At 43.4% G+C, this 12,711-nt stretch overlaps 1 protein-coding gene across 2 annotated transcripts; it reads left to right on the top strand.

The window, feature by feature from the left end:
• Positions 1–508: 508 nt before the first annotated feature.
• On the top strand, positions 509–12,300 carry relb (v-rel avian reticuloendotheliosis viral oncogene homolog B). 2 transcript variants are annotated; one of them, XM_041940600.1, is made up of 11 exons: positions 509–763; positions 1,016–1,036; positions 2,356–2,522; positions 5,620–5,955; positions 7,424–7,590; positions 7,762–7,853; positions 8,019–8,150; positions 8,253–8,357; positions 9,257–9,472; positions 9,621–9,692; positions 10,988–12,300. In XM_041940600.1, exons 1-11 carry the CDS (start codon positions 730–732, stop codon positions 11,413–11,415), a joined length of 1,770 nt encoding a protein of 589 aa, XP_041796534.1. In that variant the 5' UTR covers positions 509–729; the 3' UTR covers positions 11,416–12,300. The 2 variants fall into 2 exon arrangements, with proteins under 2 accessions (XP_041796534.1, XP_041796533.1); XM_041940599.1 differs by having other exon boundaries at positions 510–763; positions 10,985–12,300.
• The last annotated feature ends 411 nt before the right edge of the window (positions 12,301–12,711 follow it).

The following is a 12,711-nucleotide window of genomic DNA, read 5'->3' as shown; positions in this document are numbered from 1 at the left end:
GTAAACAGCCATAGTTGATGTGGAAAGGCGACCGAAAAACGTCACTTAAGGGCGGTGACTAAACGTGCAGACAGGTTATTGATGCAGTTTGACAGCTATAATATTTTATGATGAAATCAGGAATTCCCAGTTGTCTCTTAGTTTGTCGGAAGTAGGATCTGCACCAAGATACACATCTAAAACTTTAATTTATGTAGGTGGGAAAAAACTGGCTTTGACTAGATTGGATTTCGTATGTAAATAAGTGGTGTTTGTGCGCGTGTGATGGGACGGAGGCTCATTTAATAGTCACATAATGATTTGCACATTCAAAACAAACACACAAAAAAACAATTACTTAATGGAAAAAGTTGAAGATGATGAATATTCAAATCAGTGAACCGTACCTGCCTTCTCGGGGCGGGGGTTCCCGGCTGGTAGGTGACGTGATGTTGAGGGGATTTCCACACCCCGAACCAGCCAATCAGCAGCGAGGCTGCTGCGGAAACTCAAAACTGAAGCAAAGTAAGCTCAAAACGTTATTCGACACATGGCTTCAGGTCGCGTCAACACCTTTCCACCTGCCGGCACCAACACTCAGAGCTAAGCCCGACGAGTCTTTTCCATGAACTGTTTTTAAAGAGAGCGACAAGTTCCGAGCCAGAAGAGAAGATACCGGAAATTATCCGCTTTGGAAAGAATTCAAGGACACGAGGGAGAAGTTGATTGTTCAAAGGCTCTTCACATGCGATGAAAGATATGGACCTCTTCAACGGTATCTCTGGTAGGTTTGAGTTAATCTTTGTGCGTGCGCGCGCGTGTGTGTGTAAGAGAGAGAGAGCGCGCGCGAGCGAGAGCTGACATCATCTCCAGGCATGTGATTTGTCAGAGCAGAGGAGCCAACACCCTTACCCGGGACCTGAGCACTCCTACCCGGCTCTCACTGCTCCGCTTTGTGCAGGTTTAACATTTCCAGTCGCATATCTGTGGTTTAACTCTGCGTTCACTGACTCTTTGCTCTCTGTTTGTCCTGCAGAACCAGGCCAGACAGACTTCGGTGAGTGTTGACTCTTAGTTCGTGCTTTTGCTTTGCTTGAGGATTACAGTCATGCATGAGTGGGGTGTTGTAAAGCGTTATTGAAAAGTGTGACCTGAGGCGACCTCATGCAGAAGTAGACTATCATTAGTATTTCTACTTCCTCATCTGGTGTTGTGATGTTTCTCGAATAGCCTCTGGTTAGTATGGTGGCCCGGAGGTACAAAATGAAACATTTCATAAGACTCAATAGCTTTATTTAGCTTTCCATGTATACATAGGTATATTTATTGCATTTAAGGCCGTGGTTTGTTCATTAATTGGCCTATTATTTTCTCACTTAATAGTCTTTAACCTATTTACTGTCGTGGCAGTGTAAGAAAACCAGCAAAAATTCAAATTTGAGAAGCTGCTTCCAGTGATATGTTTTCATATTTTCTTCTTTAGAAAAATATTTAAATGAATGAATCGAAAGTGCCTGATTCACATGTTTCATGAGTGCTTTCATATGTTATGCACCATGGCTGCAGGAAACTCTGGTTTCTGTTTGGCTGGCAAGTGTCAGGGACAATATACCTCAACCACAGGTATAAATCAGTGTGCACGGTATACTTCACCACTTTAACAACAACAGCAGCACTTTGTTCATTCGTTTCACCAGCGAAAACACTAACGATGCCTGACTATGGATGCAACTAACCAACCATTACCACAACACATTTGTATTTTTCTATTATGGTATAAACATGATAATGCCCTTTTTAGGTGTTCTGATATAGAAAATAATGGGCAGCACAGAGTAAACAACACAAGTTCAGCATGTTAAAACAAAAAGGTGAAGTCTTGTTACCTTTATTTTTCATTGCTTTAATGTAGGGCCGCAACTAACGGTTATTTTCATTATTACTTAATCTGCAGATTATTTTCAGAATTAATCAATTAATCTTCTAATCTATGAAGTGACAAAAAGTTGTGAAAAATCTTCATCACAATTTCCCAGAGCCCAAAGTGATGTCCTCAGTTTGCTTCGATTGTCCAACCAACAGTCCAAAACCTTAATACTCTTCACATGCTGTCATAAACGACAAAGGAAAGCAGCAAATCTTTTTGTTTAAAAACATGGTACCAGCACATGATTAAAGTTTTGCAAAAAATGATTTTTTTGACAATGACAATTATCAAAATAGTTGCCAATTAACTTTCTTTCCATCGACTAATTGATTAATCGATTAATCGCTGTAGCTCTACTTCAGTGACAAATAGGCTAGGAAGCAACCAGCAGTATTTCAGTAGCATTGGTGCAGCGCTGTAATCTCTTTATCGTCAATATTGTTTTGCAGACCTCATCAACCAAATCATCACAGAGGAGGAGGCCTCCCTCCCCAGACCTCCTCGGCCTCCTGTCGACCTCCTCTGCCAGCCGCACAGCGAGAGCCACAGGAGGCTCCGGCAGAGCTCCTCCCCGCCATCTCAGTCCGTGCTGGTGGCGAGAGGCACCCAATGTCAGGTGAGTGGGATCAAACAGATCACTGGGCGCGCTCTTATAGAGTGATGCAGTGTAGTCATTTGTGTTGTTTCTGTGAGCGGTTGCCTACATTTACTAGAATGACTGTCACGCAGAGGGCTTTAAGGTGTGAGTGACTAGAGGAGTTTAGGATATATGGGGTTGAAGCAGATAAAGTTGAACTATACACAATAAATCATTCTCTAAATGATTATTGTGAACAAAGTGTTAGAAAAGCTGTATATTTTAGCCTTAATCTGCAGACTGAATACAGAGATCATTCTGAAGGTGCAATGTGTAAGATGAGGCCAGAATTTCACCCCAAAACATCCTGAAAATGAACATTTTTCTCACCGGAAAACAGACTCTGGCAGTCTTGGAGACTGTATATGGTCCCGATCTGACCGTGTTTATTGGGAGGCTGCTGCACCCAGTTGCATTGCTGGGGCGAAAAACACCAACGCTCCCCTGTTACTCCAAGTCAAGAAGCTAAATCACGAATCCTACACTCATTCATTGCCTTCGTTAGTTTGGTCGGTTGAGTTTAGGCGCAACGCGCGATGATTTGTTAAGGTAAGAATATCAGGGTTAGCCAATCAGAGGCAGAGTAGGGCGGGTCATCTCTTCGCCATAGTGGGATTTGCCGATTTATGCCGGCAGACTCAGTCTGCTAATATGGCCACTAGCTGTACAACTAAATGAGCCAGCTAGCTAACAGCAGCTAGTAGCCACAGCTATTGAAAGTGACAGCAAAGAGTATGGAAAGCAGCAGTTAGCGATTACTCTGGTGATATGCTGCCCCCTATTTGTTTGGACTGACCTTGCACAGGTGGTCAATTCTTACACACTTGTACCTTTAAATATTTAAGGAAATTCTTGCATTTTGCTTTGTGCTACCAAACCTAAGGTTAGACTACATTAATGCCAAAACTGCCCATTAATATCTGGTTTCAGCTTCTCAAATGTGAGGATTTGCTTTTTTGTCCAAGTCTGTATGGTTAAGTATATATGTTTGGTTTTGGACTGTTGAAGATGTTACCTTGACATTTTATACACTCAACAATCAGCAGATTAATAAATGGTGAAAATAACCATTTGTCACAGCCCTGAACTCCATATGTTGAGTACACAAACACTGATCCGTGCAGGTACAGACCAGTGTTTACACATCAGTGTGATTCTGTCCCCGTTACCTTCATGTTGCTATTGAAAGCTTGTTAATATTAAACAACAGAGGAAGTCAGGTGTCTCCTCTGTTAGGTTGTAAAAAAAAAATAAAGGCAGCTGTGCAGCTTCAGTGAAGAGTTTTTTTTTTCTTGGTGGAAGAGACTGCGGTGTTGCACATGTGTAGCCTACAGATGGTTGGGTGTTTTGTTGTTGTTGTACAGAGTAATCAGGCAGCCAGGCAGGTTGGGCTCTTACCATAAAGCACGTGGTTTAGAGACAGCGGGCAGATCAGAAGTGGTGTAATCTGATCAGACTGTAGTGAGGCTGTAGCCTGCGCAGACAGGTGATAAAGTAGGGCACCAGAACACAGCTGAGGCTCTTTATTGGCAAATGACCTGTGTGTGAGATTCCTTAATTTGTGTTTTCGTGTTTGTTAAAAGTCTTTGTGGCCTGACACACCTCCTCAGCATGCTTTCCTGGGGGGAGGAGGCTGAGAGAGAGGAGTGGAAGAACTGTAATCTGACTCCTACTTTCAGTTTGCCGTCCTTTTTGTTTATGAGCCAAACCCACCGGGGGGGTGAAAGGTCACATTCTTCGCCCCGCGCCACTTCTCCAATTGGTGGATCCACGTCAGGTTGAGCTGACATCCTGTTTCCTGTTCGCTGGCTCAGTCTGCCAGGCTTTTGTTTAGCTGTGGTGGCTCAAGGCTAACAGGTATGCCCAGGCTAACACGCTCGGAGGCGCACGCACACGAACAGACATCTGTGGCTCGGCAGGATATTGTGAAACATGAGCTCATGCAGAGGCATCACCCAGATCTCTGCGGCAGCGGTTTAATGAGCGCTCAGCCCGAGTAACCGCTACACAGGCGACAAGGGGCTCAGCTTCTTTACTTCTTTGTTCTCTGCAGGTTTGGTTATTCATTTGCTGTTAAACTGATGCTTCAGACGTATTAGCTGATGCTTCAGACACTAAATGTGAAGTGTGTTTTGCAAAGTTTTGACATTTTTTGTGATGCTTTGTCTTTCTTTTACTTCACACGAAAGCCGATCAGAGGCCCTGCTGGTCAGAAATTGATGAGTGAAGACAGGGAGCCTTGCAGATACAGTAAAAGTAACAGTAAGAGGGATATACTCAAAACAAGTCTGAGTGGGAACGGAAAGAGCTGTGGTGTAACGCAAAAATGAGACATCAAAGTGCAGCAAGAGGAGTCAAATGAGCACATGGTTAACTCTGTGCACTGATAGAAAGCACATGTATAAAGGAAAATGCAGTGACTCAGTTTTGCTGCTTGGTTTCACTGCAGCTATGATGCAGAATGCTTCACCTACAGCGTCATCTACTGTAATGGACGACAAACATGTGGTTCCCTGTTTTATTGTTGCATGTGACTCTTTATTATTACTGTTATTATTTCTGCTGTAAGTTCATGTTGTTTTCTAATGCTACAGGGAAGCCTTTACCTGTAGTAGTATAGTAGTGAGCAGTATGCTGATACAGAGAAAAAGACAATAGAAGTTGCTGCCTCTTACAAATATCTTGGCTTGATGAATTTCTCTCTGTTAAGCAGCAAGCATGAAAGCTTGTCACCAAACAGAGACTGAAGGGTAGTTAGTTTCTCTTTTAAAGCTTGTGTGTCAACTCTGTTTTAGAGCCATTTTTAGCAATTAAACATCATATCTCTGCAAATGTTTGTATTTGTTTGTATTTGATCTTGCAATCATTATCTCAGATCACTAGACGTACATCTGCTGACTGTGTCTGTTCGTAGCCACAGTCTTTTGTATTGTTTTAGCTGCTGTCTAATTCGTATAGTTTTGTCTGCATCGCTTTATGCTGACCAGGTCTCTGCTGCAGAAGAGGTTTCTGACTTCAGTGGGACTAAACTGGCAAAATAATGTTGTCAATACGGTTGTGTTTTTTTTCTTCACAGCCAACCTGCACCTTCCCTCAGCCCCTGCAGCAGTCGTGCACTTCCAGAGAGATGGCTCATCCTTCCCGGGGAAACGTCTCTGCAGCCGGTTCCTCTCGCCGTGGCCGAGGCTCGTCCTGTTTGCTCACCTCTAAGAACTCCGGTGGCGTTTCCGCTCAGAACCGGGTAGGCGACACCGAGATGCTGGAGCGGATTCTACAGAAGCCCAAACTGGTGGTGGTGGAGGAGCCCAAGGAGAGAGGCATGAGGTTTCGCTACGAGTGCGAGGGACGCTCAGCCGGCAGCATCCTGGGGACGTCCAGCACTGAAACCAACAAGACTCAGCCTGCGATAGAGGTAGACACGTCACAGTTTAACTTGATTTTTGTTTTGGACCTTTCAGGGGGTTTACTAGCTGTCAGAGACAGTTGAAAGGGTTTTAACCACAGTTTTGGTTGGTGTTCACACACGAACCCCCACTGTTGGCTGGCGGAGACGGGTGGAGCTGTAAGGATGTGGGTTGCTGAAGTCAATTAGAAAGTCCCCACAAATCCCAACTCAAGTGTGGTCAAAGACAGACGGTTTATTCCTTGCCTGCACACTAACAAACACTCCTACACGTTCATCTTCACCTTATACAAGCACCATCACACAGTGAGGACTACACTTGAGGCGTGTGGGGGTTTTAAGTGAGAAACCGGTGAATCACTGCAATTTGTGTGTATGAAATCTAGTAATTTGAGTAAAACCCAAGTTTAACATATATGTCAAGGTGGCTGGTTTTTTTAGCATGTTTGCTTTTTCCCGCCTGTAATTGTTCTTGATGAAATTGAAACCTGGTGATCAGTTTGACCAAAATTTCATATCCAGATAATGATACATATCACAATATAGGACATTTTCTGTAAATCCAATGAATACATTATATACAGCAAACACAAATAAAAAGTATTTCATCATATTTGATTATTTTTCTCCTTTTATTTAGAACCTTTGTGCAATTTTTCAATTGAGCAACAAAAAATAAACTGCTTAAAATATAAAAAGGTAAATAGAGTGTGCAGGTTGTAAAGGAGATTAATGGTGTTTTTGGTCTGCTGCACAATACACAAATCATAACCAAGGCAATGCGACAGACGCAGCCCCACTTCAGATACGAGCTCTGCGTGTTGTCTTGGCGGGTCGCAGTCCTCCTCCTGTCCAGCATGACCCCGTTCTGCATCGCGTTCAATCTCCTCCATGTTTGTTTGTGTTACCTTCAAATTTCCTGCCTGCATCACAGAAATGAGGAAAGAGATTGCCATAAAGAGCATAATCCGTAACTTTTTATTTTTTTATTGTCACACGATATATATCTGATATCACACAGCCTTTGGGATCAGATTTTATTTTTTAATTCCAAGGAAATGGTTATTATTACTTGGAAACAGTGGAAAAAAGGCGTCCCAAACAGGTCAGTGATAATACACAGAGAGAAGCAACGAGGGGATCTGTCAAATGCAGAGAAGTGAGAACATTTAATATGATAAATAAATGCACAAATACAGCACAAAGAATAGAAAATAGAGGCTTAAATTAGCAGCTACTCTGAATTGTAGCAGCTTGGCGCTCTTCCTCAGGCACAATTTGCGGCATATTTTAATATTTAGTTTAAAAAATGTTTCTGAATTTGCCCCTTTTTGGGGGCGTATTGGGAGTATTTGGGAGTATTGTTCCATGTTGCAACACTTCCTGGTTAACAACACAACAATTCACATGTTTTGATTATAATGTATTTCTCTGTTTCTACTTCTCTTTTCATCTTCCTGTCTGTCCTCACTTTCAGATTCAAGGTCCTATTGATCGCATAAAGAGGGTCACGGTCACAGTTTCCTTGGTGACCAAAGACCTCCCACACAGGCCTCACCCCCACTGCCTTGTGGGTAAAGACTGCCCGAATGGTTCAGGAATCTGTGTGGTCACGCTTAATCCTCACACCAACCGACGTCACAGGTGCACATCCCATCTTCTCATTTTCTCTTTTTTTTCTTTTCCCTACACTCTTCACATCATAATATCTTCATTTCCTTTGCATTTCACCCGTTATCTTTTTCTTCATTTCGCCACTGAGCATACATGTCCTGACATAATGTGTGTTTTCTTCTTTCCCTTCTGGACTTGCAGCTTTGCTAACCTTGGTATTCAGTGTGTGAGGAGGAAAGAGCTGGACATTTCACTTCAGAAAAGAAGAAGCCAAAATATCGACCCCTTTCAAAGTAAGATGGATCCTAACATGCAGATAGTATTGTCATTTTTCCAAACATCCATATATTTAAATATAAAGGACGATACAGTTTCTTCTGTCCTCGCTGTTAGAGTTCGTTGTGACTCCTCGAAAAACAGACTTCATGTATGATCTTCTGTCTTTTCACCCCCCCCAGCTGGTGACTCAAAGGGCATTGAAGACATGGACATGAACGCTGTGCGTCTGTGTTTTCAGTGTGAGATGGAGTGGAACGACGGCAGAAAAGACTGTCTCAGTCCAGTCGTGTCCAACCCCATCTATGACAAGAGTGAGACGCCGCCAAACACAAACTTACAACCACAGCATAGCCAACTGCATTAAGAATATGTAAATGTGTTTCCTGACGCATGTTTTTTTGTTTCACTCACAGAGGCCACGACGACATCGCAGCTGAAGATCAGCTGTTTGAACCAGTACAGAGGTTCCTGCACCGGCAAAACAGAGATCTACATGCTGTGTGACAAAGTGCAGAAAGGTAAGATCACATACAGACGGTGGACAAAACACACAGCAGCGAACATGGGACAAAACTCAGCTTTCACTGCAGGAGCTGAGTGTATGAAACGTCCTCTGCTAGGTCACATACATACCCAACCAAACGGCGGACATGCAGAACATGATGATGATAATGATGTAACTCTTCCTCTCTCTGCTCCCAAACTTTAGTTGACAGCTATTAAAACAAGATGCTGTTGAAACCAAATAAGGCATACATCTGTGACGTAGTGTGTGGCCTGTTTTTGTTGACTTTTGATTCATCTCAAAGGGTGTTTTTACTGCCACAGCAGACAAATGATTCATGGGCCCATATTATGCTCATTTTCAGGTTCATACTTTATTTTGGGTGTCTGCTAGAAAATGTTTACAGGTCTTAATGTTCAAAAAACACATTATTTTTCTCATTCTGTCCAATGCTGCAGCACCTCTTTTCACCCTCTCTCTGAAACTCTACGTTTTAGCGCCCATCTCTTTAATTCCCCCATGCAAAAAGCCCAGCCTGCTCTGATTGGTCAGCTTTAACAGGCCTGAGCAGGCACCGTCCACCATATTTTAACATGTTGGGGGCACGGCTGCTATAGAATGATGTTTGTTATATAGCAGGACTAGTATTACTACTAAAACAACTGTGATTTACAGTTGTTGCTGAGTGAATTGAAATGGGCTTCACCAAATAGGTGATAGGTGTAAGTCAGATGTAGCCTCTCTGCTGTATACAAGACTTAGTCTGATCAGGATAAAAGAAGATCTCAATAGCAGCCACATTGGACACTCGGACTTGTCATTCAAAATTTGAACTTAGAAACAATAATCCTTTATTCTTATGGAGTTTTCTGATTTGTTTAACACGTCTTTGTTGATGTCACTGATCCACAGATGACATAGAGATCATTTTCAGGCGAGGGTCGTGGAAGGCGAGCGGGGAATTTGCCCAGACAGACGTGCACCGGCAGATCGCCATCGTGTTCAAGACTCCACCCTACCAGGACCAGGACATCACGGAAGAGGTCGAAGTCAGCGTCGCCCTGCGTCGCCTCTCTGACCAGATGGAGAGCGAGCCTGTTCGCTTCACGTACCTGCCATACAACCCAGGTCAGCCAGGACTGCACAGCACTGAACTGTGTGGTCTGCAGGTTATTGACGGAAGTGTTGGCCTGAGGTGGCTTACATTTACTTCTACTAGCAGAAGCCAGAAACAACAACACGGAGGTTAACTGAAGCATTTCTGTCCTCATTTCAGATCCATATGAGGTGAAGCGGAAGAGAAAGATAAAGTCAGACATCAGCTTCAGAGAGAAACCTTGTGTGACCGGTGAGGCTTGAGCATCATCATTCCTGTTCTCTCTTTATTCATATTTGTTTTTTCTGGTGTGTCGAGGCAGTTTGAAGGGAAACTGGTTCAATGAGGCAAGTGGACCTTAGATAATATGCCTGTATAGGCCTTTTTCACAGCATTTGTCATAGCAGGAAAAGCCACAGGTGTTACAGGTGTAGAGTAACAATTGTGTTGTATACACGCTGGGCAGGCACCGTGCCTTTTATTAATCCCGTACTTTGTGTTAATTCACATTGTAGTGCTTAAATCATCAAAGAGCTAGATCATTGACCGTTCAGGCAATTAGTCAGGCGTCTCAAACTGCATCAAACAGCTGCCAATCTTGCAAAAAATCGTTCCATTTCTTAAATTAGTTAGGCCTGACCAATTCAGGGGTTAAAACCTGTCTTTATCTGGACAGTGTCAGGCATGTCAAAGCCATTCCATAAAGGACCGTGTTGCTTTTTGTTCCAACCAGTTAAGGGGTCGCCGAATTATCAGCTGATTGGGTGAGTCCAGCCTGGTGTGCTCCTCCTTGATTGGAATGAAAACCTAATGGAAACACCTATATTTCAAAAATCCTCTCAAATATCGCTAAAACATTTTTACGCTCTCATGAGGTGGGTTTTCAGACGTGCGAAGTGTATCACCAAAGTGTAATGGAAACACTTTTTTCGCATTTACACGTCACTGAGGTCAGCGGACGCATAACACTTTCGGCCATCTTCCTCAAAATGAAGTCTCGCAGGACGTCCGAGAATTTACGAGAATTTCGGCTGGTTCGCAAAACTGTTCAATGGAAACACCTGCAAGTAGAATTTGAACTTTGCCAAAATATCGCTTTTCTTATGCGAACAACTGTAATGGAAACGCAGCTAGTGTGTCAGTGAGCCAGCATGTCCTGAAGCAGCGAAATGGCATTCAGCCATTGCTTATTTCATTATTTACACCTGTGCTTTCTGTGCAAAAGGCCTGAAAATTGTCTGCGTTAAAAAAACATTTTAGTTTGCTGAAATGAAAATAAAAACTAGACTGAGGTGATAGTGTGTGCTCACAGAACTAACTAAAATAAATTAAAATATACAGGAAATGTCTTTTAGCCATTGTCAGATTGCTTAAAGCAGTTTGGAGGCATTGGTGCACATGGTTACTGAGACTGGTGAGCCAGTTGCCTTCACAAAGTGTTGGTATTGCAACACCTGGTCTGAACTTCTCAAATCTCTGCCTAATAACTGACCTGTCATCATATTTCTACCAGGGTTTTATTTTCTCTGTTTCCTCTCCTGCAGCAGAAAGTTCACCTCCAGCAGAGCAGCCCTTCCACTTCCCGCAGCCTCAAACCCTGTCTCCAGACGAGAGGCTGTGTGCTACCCAGCCTGGGGAAATGTGTTACAACGAGCTCCAGGACTCGAACGGTGGCACCGATGTGACCGAAATCGTTAATCAGTTGCTGGATATGCCTGCATTCTGGGACATGGTTGCCGACCCGAGCTTCACCTCGTCCATGCTCCCTAGCTTTGAGCAGGGGCCCGATGCCAACGCCACATTTGCCAACATGGACATGAACTTTAACCAGAACTTTGGCTCGTACGCGCAGGACTTTTCCCATTACAACGACTTGCAGTTCAACATGCTCGTCAACGAGAGCCAGACACCGCAGTCAGAGGCGCAGGACAGCCCCTCCAACATGGTTCAGGTGAAGAAGGAGGAGGAGCTATGAGGACAGGACAGTCAGGATCATGTAGCGCTCTCTCTACTTTAAAAGAATAATTGTACATTTTGGGAAATATTTGTATTACCTTTGGAGAGAGCCAGGCTAGCTGTGTCTCCCAGCCTCATATTTAGCGTACAGCCAAACAAGATTATGTGAAGCAAAAGGCCTCCTTTGCTCCGGCTGCTCACACTGTGAAATGTGTTTGTAGACTCGTTTGGTTTCACAACTCTGGACTGTTGCCCTCTCATTAACCCTGTGTCTTTATCTTTGTCTGAACGCCTTGCTGGTCAAGGCTTTAACAAGGTCAACATTCCTAAATGTTAAATACTGCGAGCATTAATCTGCAGGCTTAAGGTCAGCAGAGGTGATGCTCGCAGCACAAAGCTTAAAAGAGAACTGTTGGACATATTAAACAGTAGAAACCCTTCCATAAGTTGCTGTCTGATTGTATCAAATGATTGATGTGGTAAGACTGAAAAACCTGTCGTGTTTGTGCAAAGTTTTGTCTGCTTCAATGTGATTTTGGGGAAACGACCTGACTTCCTACTAGATGTTGTCGGCAGTGTGAAAGGATTGTAGTTTTTAAAGTCAAAAAGTCTCGAAGAGTAGTTCCGGATCTGTTCTTCCCATTGTTCTTGTCTGTTATTACTCTCTGCTGATGTGGCCGACCCACCAGCTGGCTTGTTTAATAGTTAACGTACTTACACGCAGTAGAAACCAGTCCTCCTCGTACTCATAGCTCTGTGTCAGTTCCTTTTGTTCTGCAGTTTCACTCTCGTGCCAAGCATTCAAATTTCCACTCGCAGCTTGTCATCAGTCCAACCCTGCCCCCTTGCTGCAGCGCTGTAGTGTCAATATTTCAGAAGAGACAAAAATAAAATGTCACTTTGTGTTTTTTTTTTTTTTTTGTTGTGTCCTTACTTCCTCTGAAACTACGGCTTTTGTGATGGTTTGTGAGATGTAAAAAGAAGCAGAAAGGGAAGGAGACACTTGTGACCCTTCTTCAGCTGCCGGCCTACACACATTCCTAACCTGCTCGCTCACTTACAAAAACAATGAATCTTGGCAAAGTAGAAAGTAGCTTTTCACATCTGAGCTTTAAATGCCGGCTGTGTCATGAGATGACGTTGAGTGACTCACTTGCCCGAGAAGTTAAAGAGAAGCGGTCTTTGAGAGAGAGTCCTGTGTTGTTTACGGTTATCAGACACCTTGCCGGTCCATTTAATCACAGCGTCACCTCACACAAGCAGCACAAAGCCTGTTTATTCTCAAAAACTCAGCTGTCACGTCATACAGTTATCC

This window comes from Chelmon rostratus, chromosome 7, assembly GCF_017976325.1.
Source record: "Chelmon rostratus isolate fCheRos1 chromosome 7, fCheRos1.pri, whole genome shotgun sequence".
NCBI classification, from domain to species: domain Eukaryota; kingdom Metazoa; phylum Chordata; class Actinopteri; order Chaetodontiformes; family Chaetodontidae; genus Chelmon; species Chelmon rostratus.
This window is presented reverse-complemented; position numbering and strand designations above follow the sequence as displayed.